General features: G+C 31.7%; 1 protein-coding gene across 1 annotated transcript; it reads right to left on the reverse strand.

The window, feature by feature from the left end:
- Window positions 1-333: 333 nt before the first annotated feature.
- Window positions 334-11,330, reverse strand: LOC134257883 (uncharacterized). Its single transcript, XM_062740461.1, has 7 exons — window positions 10,831-11,330; window positions 9,767-9,898; window positions 9,497-9,659; window positions 5,022-5,181; window positions 4,464-4,593; window positions 3,237-3,365; window positions 334-636 (listed from the first exon to the last, which is right to left on the reverse strand). The coding sequence occupies exons 1-7, from the start codon at window positions 11,213-11,215 to the stop codon at window positions 452-454; spliced, it is 1,284 nt and encodes a 427-aa protein (XP_062596445.1). The 5' UTR covers window positions 11,216-11,330; the 3' UTR covers window positions 334-451.
- Between the last annotated feature and the right edge of the window lie 3,974 nt (window positions 11,331-15,304).

The raw sequence follows: 15,304 nt of genomic DNA on the forward strand, positions 1-15,304 counted from the left end.
GATTAAAGTTGCTTAATTAAACAACCCAAATTTTACATAAAGCATATCTAATATGTTTATTATAATAATTTTTAGACATAAACCACAATTATTCTCAGATAACAATCGCCTGTTATGGCCGGGACTGGTATCACCCTCAACCCAAGGGTCATAATATAAAACCAAAAAAACCACACAACCTATAGATGCGTTTATAATAGTTTGATATTTTCTAGCCAAGTAGTTCTTGAGGTGGAGATTTAAAAAAGATGTTATTCGTTCACTAATTCCTAATTATCTCCTCTGGAAGAAGGTGTGGACCTTTATTTGAACAATCTTCAATTAAAAAAAAAACAAAACAAAAAATTTTTAGTGACTCTTACACTGCACCGATATCGGAGCAATTTCTATTATATATACTCCATAAATATTCAAAAACAAAACTAAGAATCAAGAATCCAAGAACACAAATTCACCAACGAATGACATGCATGATTCCGACAGTATCTGTTGCCACGGCAACCACTGGTCTACTCCCATCATCCCCTATTGCTATGGCATTCACATGTTCACAGTTCAACGGAATCACAGTGGACTTGTTCAAGTCTAAATCCAGCAGACTTTTTTCTGTGGGAACATGATAAACGTGAACAACACCTACAATAAATTGTACACAAAATACAGTTGAACCTTGGTAACTCGAACATGGATATATCAAATAACTTGGGTATGTCAAAATAATTGGCAATTCCTATTATTGTCCCCCGCTTTTGCGAAAGTGAGGGGACATTAAATCTCATTTGTCTGTCCATCTCTCCTTGCAGTCTGTCAGTCTGTCCGTCCATCACAAAAACTTTAACATTGCCCATAACTTTTGATTAAGGTACACCTTTACTCAGATGACCAAAAATTCCACTGATAAGAACGAAAAACCCCTATTGCACATTGTGCACCGATGATTCTTGTGTTAAATTTCAATTTCAAATAACTAGGTCAATGACCTACTTTTCATGCTAATGGCCCCTGAGTATTTCTCGGGAAATACCTCAATTTTTCACACTTTGATCAATTTTTTCTATACACACAAAATATTACAAGCAACTAAACTCTTTAAATAATGAAATATTATAGCAATGGAACAGCATTGCTTCATATAAAGAAATGATTGGAGTTTGGCCCAGAAATGTGATAATTATAACAGTCCGAATTTCCTCTGTCATATCTATATTTTTTCCCCATTCTAAATCGAATATTACAAAAATCTGACTGACAAGAACTCTAAACTATCTATAGCCTCAGATTACTTTTGATGCCCTAATTCTCATAGTATTCATATTATATGGGGTCATTGATCAAATTATTGAGATATATTGTCTGGAATGGTTTTTGTACATATTTTTTAATTTCTTTATTTTGTAGCATTCTTTATTCTTTCAATTATTTGAAATAATTTATGAGCTTTAACACATATAATATTTGCAAAATGATGTTTAAAAATACATTTAACCTTTACTTCGTGATTATTATTGAAAGAAATCAAAATTTTTGACAAAATTGAAAAATTAAAAATTTAGTCCGAATTTCCTCTGCATTACATTACATTGACTTTTGTACCTGTATATTTTCTTTAAATAATAAAATATTAAATTTTTAAATTGATTTCGATTTAAAACTTGCTTATTTTATCCATTTAGAACAATTTTTGATTTAACATATTATACTTTATAAAATTTCCTTTCTGTTATCTGAAACCTGAGTAAACGTCATCCTTAAGTGGAGCTATGACTTTCATATTTCAAATGTGTATTCCTTTTGACAAGACCTGTCTTTGGGTACCACCAAATTTGACCTTTTGACCTTAACCTTGGAGTTTGACTCACTTTTACATAAAAATTCCGATATTTTACTTTTGCCATAACTTTTGAGTGGTAAAAACTAGGACTTTCATATTTCAAATATGTATTTCTTGTGGCAAGGCCTTTCATTGGATACCAACAGCCTTGACCTTTTGACCTTGATCTTTGAGATTTTTGTACTTGTGAAAAAACTTTAACTTTGGCCATAACTTTTGAACAGTAAGGGATAGGGCTTTCATACTTCACATATGTAATTCTTGTGAGAAGACTTCTTCATTGGATACAAAGAACTTTGACCCTTTGACCTTGGATATTAACTTACTTTTTAAAAACAAACAATGACCGTAACTTTTAAAGGGTTAGGCCTAAGGCTTTCATGTTTCACATATTTAATCCTTGTGACAGGACCTTTCATTGGATTTCAAGAATGACCTTGACCTTGGAGTTTGACCTACTTTTAATAAAAAATCTTTGGGTAATAATATATTTAAAATGCATTTAAGAAAAGTTTAATCTTCGGCATGTTGCCATTAGGGGTTCTCAGTGTTTCAAAAACATATTTTGTTCCTTATATTGAGAAGAGATATGACTTTCATATTTGATATAAGCATTACCTGTGACAAAATATTTCCAAGCATGCTATGATTTGTGACCTATTGACCTTGACCTTCAGGACTGATTTTTAAATTTCTAAATGACATATGATAGGGCATTCATATTTGAGACAATATGTCATAAAAATCTCACCCACAAAGACACCGAAAGTGGGGGACCACAATTCTTTGAATTAGCTTGTTACCATGTATTTCTTAAATATTTAACCTTTAAATGTCTCAATCCCTCAGACATAGTTTTTTCTCAGTGCTATCGAGTTCAAAATAATGAGGTTTGACTGTATGTTGATTTTAATATATTATGTACCATATTTCTTATTGTTTTTCTTGAATAATGAAGTGCAAATCGTTTCGCTGCATAAGCATTTTATAGATGGTGCTCTAATTTACCAGCATCTGCATGCCATCTCTGACAAGTTTGATAAAAGAAAGAAAAGATGTGTTAATGAAACACTGTTGCTATTTTGACTTTCATATTTCACTAATGCTTTTCTTGCAACAAGATCTTTCCTTAAGGACCACTATTTTTGTACTTATGAGACTGACCTACTTTTGAAAAACTGTTACCTTAGTCATAAGTACTAGGGCTATTACTGGTACATTTCAAATGTAAATTCCCTGAGACAAGACCTTTGCATGTTATAATTTTTTTCACACTTGACCTTAGAGTTTCACTTACATATTAAAATCTTGAAATCTTTAACCTTAGCCTTGAGCTGCCTTACAGCAGCAGGGGCTACATGTATCATCAGTTTTTTCATGCACACATTATTTTTACTTAACTTACCATATTTTGTTCCAATCACTAGTATTGACGCCTGCCATGCTATACATTCCACATGACACCCAAAGGCTTTGTGGGCATCTAGTTTACAGAATGTAGCAAAGTTAGCTGATATATGGATGTGTGAATCATCTGAAATACAAACATTTTATTTGAATACAGTAACTATAACCTAAATAAGCATAGGAAAATTATTTTTCACTATACATGTATGATTTCACTATTATTTCAATTCATAACCACACCTGATCATTTTTACCAATAAGTAAAAACTGAGATCATGCACATGCTGGTGCAGTGTATCTGATGGTGAGTGAATGTATTTACTGTAGTTGAAATGAAATGTTAGAGGTAGGAATTGGATATTTGTTATGTGTATTACTATGAAATCACTATTTTCAGCAAACATCTTCAAAAAACATTATCCCTTTTATGGTTTCACATGGGTCACTGTCTATGATATGATGTGTTAACATTCGAGTCTATAAATACCATATCCATTGAAGCAAGTTATATATGAAGGGATTATATGCATCAATGATAAATATAGTTGGGCATATAATTGCAGTAAAATATTCCTCATGGGGGGTTAATTTCGTTGTTTTCAAGGTAAGAAGAGACCCACGAATTTATGTCCACCATGAAATGCAATTTTCCACATATATTACCACTGAACAATTCTTAATCCATGAAATCAAATCCCCATGAACCTATATATTTTCCAAAAACCACAAAAATCTGACCTCTCAAAAATATGTGATTTTACAGTACTTGTCAAAAAACAGACTTAATGAATTTAGTATGCTCTAACCTTTAATAATTTTGTTGTGAGACAATATACCTATAAAGTGAATTCAAAATGAAAACAGGTGTTTGAGTAGATTTAAAATTACAATGTACATTCAAACTCTTAAAGATGCTGTAAACCAGATTTCATTTCCTTTGACTGTGTATAATTTATTTAGCATCTTAGGCTGAAAGCTGCTTAAAGTTGATATGGCTAGCACATTTATGTTTTAGCACATTCAGAAATGTACAATATGAAATGATTTTTAACTCTTAAAAATAAAACATCTACAGAACGCAGTATCAAAACTCTGTCTTTTTAAATGTCAGATTGTTATGTTCCTCAACATACAAGTACATATGATCACTTATCTTTTGAATTGCTTACTTATAAAACATGTTTAAAAGACCTCATTTCCATTAGTTATAAACTCAAAGTGTTACCAGTCAAACACAGAATAGTTTTTCCTTTGATGATCAGCTGTCGGACCCTGGATCTCAGATTATCCAGCACTGTTACAGAAGAACTACCGCTGATGTAGAAGACTTCCCCTGAGTTCCTTCCAAATACTATCTACAAGAAAAAAAAATTAAGGACAAATTCAGCATGCTTTAGACACAGTTTTTTTTTCTTCATACAGCATATCGTATAAGTATTACCAGTGCAATGGTAGGGGAGAATCCACAACTAACGCATGTAAACTGTAATAAACTTGCGCTACTACAGGTACAATACTAGACAATATGGCACCATTAATGGAATATATTCGTATCCCAAGCCCAATCACAAAACAGTCACACAACATCTGTGTTGGCACAGTTATTATCGATAACTTTTATTTATACTTCAAAAAGTGGAAATACCATCTATACTTGGAATTCTCCCTGTTTTTAAATCTGTCAACATGCAATGAGGGCAAATGGGGATAAAAATAAAAGAGGTGTGAAAAGGGAGGGGGGCTATTTCAGAACCATTTTGTTACCTTTCACCTATATTCTTACCTTTCCTTTGGTGGCTGCTGCAGCTGTGATATGAATATCCATCCAATCCTCACACACACTTATCCGTTTTGTGGTTTCTTCTGTCTGGTGGATGTATCCCCCAGAATACCACTCAAAGGAGGATAAATGGCCACCAGGTAAGGGACAGAACTCATGGGGACTGAAACAGTGAAACAGAATAGAAATTCAGAGTGCCCAAATCCCATACTGGTCATACAAGTGGCACTTTTTTCTTAAGAGTTAAGTTAGTTTAATCCTTCTTTTATAACAATGATCCTCATAAGGCCAATGAATATCCATCCAATCCTCACACACACTTACACACACTCAAAGGAGGATAAATGGCCACCAGGTAAGGGACAGAACTCATGGGGACTGAAACAGTGAAACAGAATAGTGTGCCCAAATCCCATACTGGTCATACAAGTGGCACTTTTTTCTTAAGAGTTAAGTTAGTTTAATCCTTCTTTTATAACAATGATCCTCATAAGGCCAATGTATCTACAGTACCTACCGGAGAGCGAACCCCAAATTCAGTAGCGGTCCCAGAGAGCGAACGTGGGTTCGGTATTTCTTTACAGAGCTGTCAATCAGGATTAGCGATTAACCAATCAGGGCATCAACCAATCAAAATAGCATATTGATCTGTCGATTGGGATATAAGATCGAATGTGTTCATTTAATTCGATATAAATCTAAACACTGTACATACAAGCAAAACGTGTGAATGTGCTGTGTAAATCTATTATGATAATTAAAATGTTATTTAATATTTATTTATTTTAATTCTCTGGGTTGTATTTTATATTTATATATTTATTTTCGAGAGAGAGAGAGAGTTATACAGAGAGAGAGAGAGAGAGAGAGATCATAACTGTAAACTCATCATTAGACTTGATTTTAATAATAAAACCTGATGACTTTTACTTAAATTTCTGAGTCGTCCTCCCAATACTGTACTCAAATTGTTTTCTATAAGCCTGCTGCAGCTATTTTTTTTTCAAAAAATATACGCACAGGAAGATATACATAAAGCACTAAAAATGACCAACAGTTTTCGGGACGCTCTGTCCCTTCCTCAGGACAAAGAAAAAAGTTAAAAACCAAAAACATCTAGCACTACTACTAAACACTATATATTTAGTATGTTTTACATGTTGAATTGGAAATTTATATAAACACTCTATGAAATATGTATGGTTTATCGGGGTACACTCAGTTGAAGTGCGATTTACATAACTGAACAAATTAATTACGCTAATTAATCACGACATTTAGTAAATCGTACATTGTTTCATTCTCTCAAAATGGCGTAACTATACTTGACAAAGAATAATCAGAGAAATATAATATAGAAGGAATATTTTAACATATGAATTATGATCTACATGTATTATAAATTTTGAAATGTTTTAGGACTAATTATTGGGAAAAAATAATTAATAAAGGCGTAAGGAATACATAGTTATGTGGGTTGTTCGAGAGTTGGTAACGCAAACTAACAGTAGAGTTACTAACACTAAATTGAAAGAATAATCTTGTTAAGTATCATCAGGAATTGGGTCTAATTCACGTTCATTCTGGTGAAGTAATTCAGTTGAATAATTTAATGTAACACGTAAATTGAGAAATCATAAATAAAATAATTAAATAATTAGAATTTTTTAAGACAATGTGTGTGTGAAATACGGGGCATATATTAATATATTTTCATCGGGTCGGGAGAACAATTATTATTTGCCTTTTTCTTTTTAGGTCACCTGAGTAAACTCAGGTGACCTATTGCTATCTGTTTTCGTCCATCATCGTGCGTTGTGCGATAACATTTGAACATTTTCAGCTTCTTCTCTGCAACCACTGAACCAATTTCAACCAAATTTGGCACAAAGCATCTATGGGTGAAAAGGAACAAAAATTGTGAATTTCATGATCCCTGCCCCCCCCCTGGGGCCTGAGGGGTGGGGCCAAAACCACTAAAATTAATGCAATCTTTAAAAATCTTCTTCTTTACTCCTGGACATCAAGCAGTCAAACTGTTTACATGATTGTAATTAGCATTGAGTCCTCAACCAAAATTGTGAAATTCATGGCCCTGGGGTCAGGGGTTCTAGTGCTAGGGCGGGGCTAAATAAGTATATAGTGAAAATGCATTATTTCTTTGAAAATCTTCTTCTCTGCTGCTGGGTATTAAATAAACCAACTAAGTACATAGTTATGATGAGCAAGAGTGCCTCTACCAAAATTGTGAATTTAATGGCCCCAGGGTCAGGGGTTCTGGTGTTAGGACGGGGCTCTATTGATTATATACTGAAAATACATGAATTCTTTGAAAATCTTCTTCTGTGCTCCTGGGTATTAAATAGACAAACTAAGTGCATAGTTATGATGAGCAAGAGTGCCTCTACCACAATTTTGAATTTTAGGGCCCCAGGGTCAGGGGTTCTGGTGTTAGGGTGGGGCTCTATTGATTATAGAGTGAAAATACATGACTTCTTTGAAAATTTTCTTCTGTGCTCCTGGGTATTAAGCAGATGAACTATCGATATAGTTATTAACAAGGCCTAATCTTTCAGAAATGTGAATGTCAAGGCCCCAGGGTCAGGGGTACCATAGAGGCGGGAGGGGGGGGGGGCTGTACTTATAGACTGAAAATGAATGAATTGTTTGAAATCTGCTCCTTAGTATTAATCAAATATTTTTGAAAAGCAAGGATGCCTTCAAAAATTTCGCAATGTGTGGATCTAGGCCTAAGGGTCTGAGTTCATGTGTGGTAGGGGCACTACTGATTATTGCTGAATATTACTGATTAGTTGAAAAGCATTTTTTTTCCTCTGCCCTGCCTTTGGGTATTAAGTTACCAAACTAAGCAACTGCTAAGTGTATAGTTATGATCAATGATGCCTCTTTCAAAATTGTGAATGCCATAGCATCTGGCTTAAAACATGATTCAAATTCAATAACTGGAAAGTTGTTGCATAATGCTCAGTTGACCTATAAGGCCCATGGGCCTCTTGTTTCTGATAAAAATCATACTCGCTCCAAAATTCTGACCGTGAAAATGATCTAATATACAGTGTAATTTTTTTTTTTTATAGAAAATGTCCAGTAAATATTTATTACGAACTTTTAATGTGTAACTACTATAAATGAAATCTAAATATATCAGATGTACAAAAGGTTACATGTAATTTATAGATGCGATATCATTATTCACGTGTTAAGCAAACATTTAAACTACGATTCAGCAAAACGTAAGGAATAACAAATGTATTTTTAGACTACATAAAGCATGAATTTAAAAGTATTTAGTTTAGATTTCTTTCGTCAGTTTCATTTGTACACCATTCGATTAACTGAAAATCAATTCAACACTCTGTTTTTCCTCTTTTTTTTTTGTTTTCTCGTTATAACTTAAGAAAAATAAATGCCTAATAACCCGCTCTTAAATTAGTTTGAATTTCTCGGGATCGAGAAATTAAGGAAATCAATTATTCATGTACATGTAAATCTACGTCGAATGTACAGTTGGATTTTAGAAAATTTATCAATGTTCTCCATTATATCACTGTTTACATGTACAGTGTACATGTCCACATCGTCGCATAAACAACAATGATCGATCCACAATACCATTACTGTATTGGAATATACAAGGGGCGGGGCTTTCTGGCGTTGAGATAAAAGCGGGGTCCGCTTCACGCATCAGTGCCTAAAGCGGTCCTAGGAAGGGAACGCAGGGTTCGCTCTAGCGGACCCAGAGCTGACCCCGAGCGAACCCGGGAAGCGAACGCGGGGTCCGCTCGGGGTTCGCTCTGGTGTTAGGTTGTGTCCGGTCGGTACTGTAAGTGGGTTCTGTGATGCTCGGAGATGAGAGGCATTGATTGGACTTTGGATGAGACATAAGTCTAAGCTTCGCTCGTTATGCAAATTATCCCATGCTTCCAACTATAGTTGATGCCCTTGCATACTCTACTAACTAGACAGTGATTCCTTAGGAAAGCCCTTGAGCCAAGGATACTCTGAACTATCCAATTTGATAAAAACTGAGGGTTTAGGGTTTATTGATGAATATGGCCTATAAAAGATACTAAAGAGTGTGCCACATCTGTTTTATACTTGTTAGTCTTAATGACTATAATAGAAGATAAAGGCCAAACAACAACTAAATTGTATGCCTGCAATTCAGAGAGATGACTCAGTTTTTCCATTGTCAACTTTCATTATTTATACATGTACAGCAATATTCTGTTATCATTCGCATATGAGATTTATATGTCTACCAGCTTATTCATAACTCAAAAACATGCTTCTGAATACAATACAGGCCTGCTGCGGACAGATAATTTGATGATACAAGGATTTTAACAACCTCATTTAAACTCTACATTTTTCTTCTTTTTTTTTTTTTTTTTTAATTTGGAACAAAAAAGTACTGTATTATATTGATAAAGAATAATATCCTTAAACCACCTTACTTTTCACATGGCTTCCTAGAAACTTCTTGCTGCCACTGCCATTGTGATACATTGCTTGCCGATTTCCGCCCTTCATTTCTGTAAAGTTTCACCTTATCTTTGTACACAACCATAAGTGTCTCTGTCTTCTTACCAATACCTTGAAGCTGAGAGGTTATACTTCCTACAAAGTTCATACATACAAAACCCGCGTACAATATCAATACATATACTTATATGGACAGGGGCCGTTAATAGGGATTTATTATTATAGGGTACGTGAATACAAACCTTTTGGGTTACAGTAAATTGCCTGCACAGGAGAGTAAACTGAGTCAGTAACTTTTGTGCTCTTTTGACCTGTGTCTAAATTCTTCCAGAGAAAAACATCACCATTTTCAAAACCACTATATAAAACCAAATCTGGAATTACAAAATTATTGCATTGAGAAGGTCAGCTGGTACAATCAGTACATTTAACAGAGAAACTTAAATGATGAATCACCTAGAAAACTTTATTTATAATTATATCATTCACAGTCAATATTCATACTAATCAATTAGTTTTTGTTGATTTGAAATATTAAGTAACTGTTTTAATTTTTTGATCAACAAGGCACATATTGTCAGGTCCAGTACAATCTCTTGATTTAGCTATAAAGCTTTAAATAGCTATATAGCTTTATTAAGCTATTCAAAATGGCTTTATTTAGCTATTTATATACAGTTTTTCACAAAAATGTTTTTTGCTGAAAATAAACAAAAAGTCGCATGTATTTGACGCTTCGTACATGTAGTATGGACTATTAAAACAACAACCAAAATCAAAGATAGTTCTAATCTTGCAGCTTTTGAATACTTTTAAGCAAAAAAAGAATGTCTATTGTTAGACTAACTGTCCACTACCTTGGGTGCCTTGAGGCAAGGAAAAGTATGATTGCTTCTCATTGTGCTGAACTGTTACCAATCAATTATCTTGTTGAACATAATTGGTCTCCATTATAATATCATTGCAGAAGTAACTGTATCAATTGCTTTATATAGCCCCAAAACTTGTAAAACTTTGAGTACAAAGTCTCTCAAGGAGACGTAATTTGATGAGTGATTTTTACATGCATTATTTTAAGAAGAATTCAAAGTTGTATATCATCACGGCACCAAGGTGCGCTTTTTTGTACATACTGAGAAAATTACACCTTTAAGAAAAAAGTGTAGTAAAATAGCTAAATTAAGCACTATACTGAATAGCTTAATAAAGCTATATAGCTATTTAAAGCTATATAGCTAAATCAAGAGATTGTACTGGACCTGATTGTTTCACCTCTAAAAGAAAACTTAAAATCCCTGATGATTACCATTAAATGCCAGTGCTGTTACTTGGCCAAAGTCTTGGTTATATTTTACAGTTGTCATAACATAGAGATCCTGTTTTACACGCCATGCTCTTACATATTCTTTAAATATTTCCTTCCAGAAAATCCACCCCATCTTAGAAAGCATGTGATAAAAAATATCTCCTTTACTCGTTTCCACCAAGTCATGGTCAAGTTTAGAGATATCAATTAAAATGCACTTGGGGATTTCTCGAAGGCAATAATCTAGCCATAGGTTTCCCATCAGTTCCATCTTCGAAATAATTTCTTTCCAACGAATACAAACTTTCTTGCTATGCATTAAAGTTCTCGCATCCATATGCTTGAAAATATTCTCCAATACTTCATTTGGAAATTTTTTTCCCATTTCTCTTATTTCGACTGTTCAAGCACGACATGTAAAAAAAAAATCACGAATCCTGGTCAATATATCGTGTTGTAAAAATTATGCAGCATATTATCAAATTCTGGCACTTCTTCATCCTTCCGTGGAAGATACTAAAGACCTGATATACTAAAGACCTGATATTGACCTGATGAAATAAAAATTAAAATAATTTCTCTGTTTTCTGTGTTTAACATTATGTTTTGGTTTTGTTTATATTTCTGGGGTATAGGAAAGATATTTAGGCATAATTATTTGTAAAAATATTGGTATATTTATGCGTAACGAGCCATAAACTACGGAAATGGCTTGACCTGATATTTTTTTATTGACCTGATATTGACCTGATGGAAATAAAAACCTATAAAATCTCCGTGTTTTCTGGTGTTTATCGTTATGTTTTGATTATTCTTATATTTCTAGGGTATAGGACAGATATTTAGGCATACTTATTTGTAAAAAATATTGGTATAATTATGCGTAACGAGCCATAAACTACGGAAATGGCTTGACCTGATATTTTTTTATTGACCTGATATTGACCTGATGGAAATAAAAACCTATAAAATCTCCGTGTTTTCTGGTGTTTATCGTTATGTTTTGATTATTCTTATATTTCTAGGGTATAGGACAGATATTTAGGCATACTTATTTGTAAAAAATATTGGTATAATTATGCGTAACGAGCCATAAACTACGGAAATGGCTTGACCTGATATTTTTTTATTGACCTGATATTGACCTGATGGAAATAAAAACTTATAAAATCTCCGTGTTTTTTGAGTTTATCATTATATTTTGGTTATTCTTATATTTCTTGGGTATAGGACAGATACATTAGGTATGTTTGGGTTAAAAAATATCGGTTTAATTATGAGTAACGAGCTATAAAGTAAGAAAGTGTATTGACCTGATATTTTCCATTGACCTGATAGAAATAAATTCTCCGAGTTTTCTGTGTTTATCGTGATGTTTTGGTTATTTTTATATTTTTGGGGTATAGGACAGATATTTTAAGCATAATTATGTTTAAAAATGTTGGTATAATTATGTGTAACGAGACATAAACTAGGAAAATCGTTTAACCTGATTTTTCCGTTGACCTGATAGAAATAAAAACTTATAAATTCTCCTTGTTTTCTGTGTTTGTTGTTCTCTTATTCTTATTCTTATTCTTTTATTTCTGGGGGAAAGTACAGATAAGTATATAGATAGGTATGTCTATAGTATGATGTTTTTCTTTAAAGATATTGTTATAAATCGGTATCGAGTCATACTAGTAAACTATGTGAAAGTAATGACCTGATATTTTTATTGACCTGATATTTTCTATGAATGGTGTATTGGATAATAACTCAAAGCATTGTATTTGTATACATTTCATAAACTAATGTACACGTTTATTTTGTTGTTAAGTTAAAAAAAAATATATCCCTATTAAAAATTATATTTCAATATTTGTATTTAATTTTTGGAAATTTATTTTTTTTTATGTCATTTATTTTCTGAAAGGAAATGTGCAATCATAGATGTGTAATCATGGCTATTGGCATAGAACTAATTATTATGAATAATAATTCTTGAAAAAACTACTTTTTACTATCATTAATCATAGTGTGCAGGTTAGTATATTTTTTTTTCAAAACTCGCAAACTCATTAACTAATTGTTAATCGATTGATTGATACAGTGATCAGCATAATCAAGAAACCATAAAAAAAAACTGCCGCTTGATTGAAGTTGCAAACAAAAATTTTAACCTCATTAAACTCTCTCTATTACATATTGCTTTATTACTAATGATAAGAATAATTAGTAATTAAGAATAAACAAATTCATTGACATTTTTCAATTCACATGGGCGGGAATAAATCTAATTATCGTCTCAAAATACTATAATGCAATAAAATATCTAGATTTTTCATTTCCTCTTGATTTTTCAAGATGAGTACCGTGTGTTATCGTATTATCTTGCTTTTGTCACAGCGTGCAATTTCCTATTTTTAGGTAATAAACAATTTCAATATTTATCATTGTAATATCATCGTTCTGGAATGAGCATAAGTTCTGCTGTTCGGGGTCATATTTGACAAGTTTGGCTTGCTTAATTAAATAAAATTTTGAAACTCAAAATATGGATTTTATGATCGTAAAAGATTGGTAATGATAAAGATATCTTTTTATGTCTTATTCAGAATTTGTTAAATATATTTACTTTGGTAGTAAAAATTAATACTATCTTGACGAGAGTGTCAAAGGGTTTTTCTCATGCTGTTTGTATATACACATTGCCTAATCGATAGGGTTTGTATATACAGTGATAAGATATACACACCTGTGTTAGGACAATTAACAATGCCCCCACATGCTTTGATAAGCACAGGAATGTGAAATTAATTGAAAATTTATTAAGAGATTAAACAATGTTTCTCTCTATAATTAAGAAAAAAATGATTCCATAAACACTGATAGTAAAAATTCTTTGTGATCATTACAATATTGGTGAAGTTTTCTATATAAAATTCTTTTCACTTTAGTAAAAAAAAAAAAAATTGTTAAGTTTATAACGATCTAGATTCTCCAATCTATATTATTCACTTTCTTTTATTTGGAGATTCTTCCCACGGTTTAATTGAAAAATAAAATCCATATATTCCCTACATGTATGGCTAAGAGTTCTTCTCTGAAAAAACACTATCAAGAATTTACAGTAACTTAAAAATATCAGGTAATTAAAAACCATCAGGTCACTTAAAACCATCAGGTCAACTAATATTTAAACTATCAAGTCATTCGCTAAATTTTCGGTTTATAAGAAATATCAAGTCGATTAAAATATCAGGAAATTTCTATATTTCCTGCTAGTCTGTATATAAAAGCGTTTTAATTTATATTTTATAAAATCTTAATAATTATCGACAGATTATCCTCGAATATCAGGTCATTCATTAAAATATCAGGTCCTTAGTATTATTATCAGGTCATGCCGTAAAAAATATAATTTGTGATAATCGGCATATATTTGATAATAATAAGTTATGTCTTAATTCTAGGAGAAAAAAAAAATAAATATACCAGGCATTTAAAATCATCAGGTCATCCAATAATATAAGGGCATTGGAATTATCAGGTATTTAGTATAATGATCAGGTCATATAAAAAATAATGTCATTTTCTTGATTTGCATCTAATATTTATATGATTTAAAATAACATACTTATATTATAGTAAAACTATGCAGTTGAACTATATATGGTCAATTGTAACATAAATTTAACAATATTTATCAGGATAATAAAAATAATCAGGTCATTCAAAAATTATCAAGTCAACGTTTTCAGCGAATATTTCATAAAATTGCATCAAATTTTCATACTATTTGATATAAAACACTTATATTATGGTAAAACTATGCAGTTGAACTAAATATGGTCAATTATAACATAAATTTTACCATATTTATCAGGTTTATAAAAATAATCAGGTCATTCAAAATATATCAGGTCAATCTAACGTTTTCAGCGAATATTTCATAAAATTGCATCAAATATTTATATGATTTGATATAAAACACTTATATTATAGTAAAACTATGCAGTTGAACTATATATGGTCAATTATAACATTAATTTAACCATATCTATCAGGTTAATACAAATCAAAAATTATCAGGTCAATTGAAAATTATCAGGTCAACGTTTTCAGCGAATATTTCATAAAATTGCATCAATATTTTATATTATTTGAAATAAAACACTTATATTATAGTAAAACAATGTAATTAGAATATATGTGGTCAATTAAAACATAAATTCAAGCATATTTATGAAGTTAATACAAATTATCAGGTCATTCAAAAATTATCAGGTCAATTGAAATTTATCAGGTTAACGTTTTCAGCGAATATTTCATAAAATTATGCATGTTTTATTAAATAAAGTTCATTTTATCATTGAATTATGGTTGATAATCAATAATTAGTTTTGAAAAATCATAATCAACTCATAATTTTCTAATAATATTATTTAAAAAAAATTCCATCAGGTCAATATCAGGTCTTTAGTATATCAGG

The sequence above is a fragment of the Saccostrea cucullata genome, unplaced genomic scaffold, assembly GCF_032062105.1.
Source record: "Saccostrea cucullata isolate Sc308-1 unplaced genomic scaffold, CSIRO_AGI_Scuc_v1 ctg2831, whole genome shotgun sequence".
NCBI lineage: Eukaryota > Metazoa > Mollusca > Bivalvia > Ostreida > Ostreidae > Saccostrea > Saccostrea cuccullata.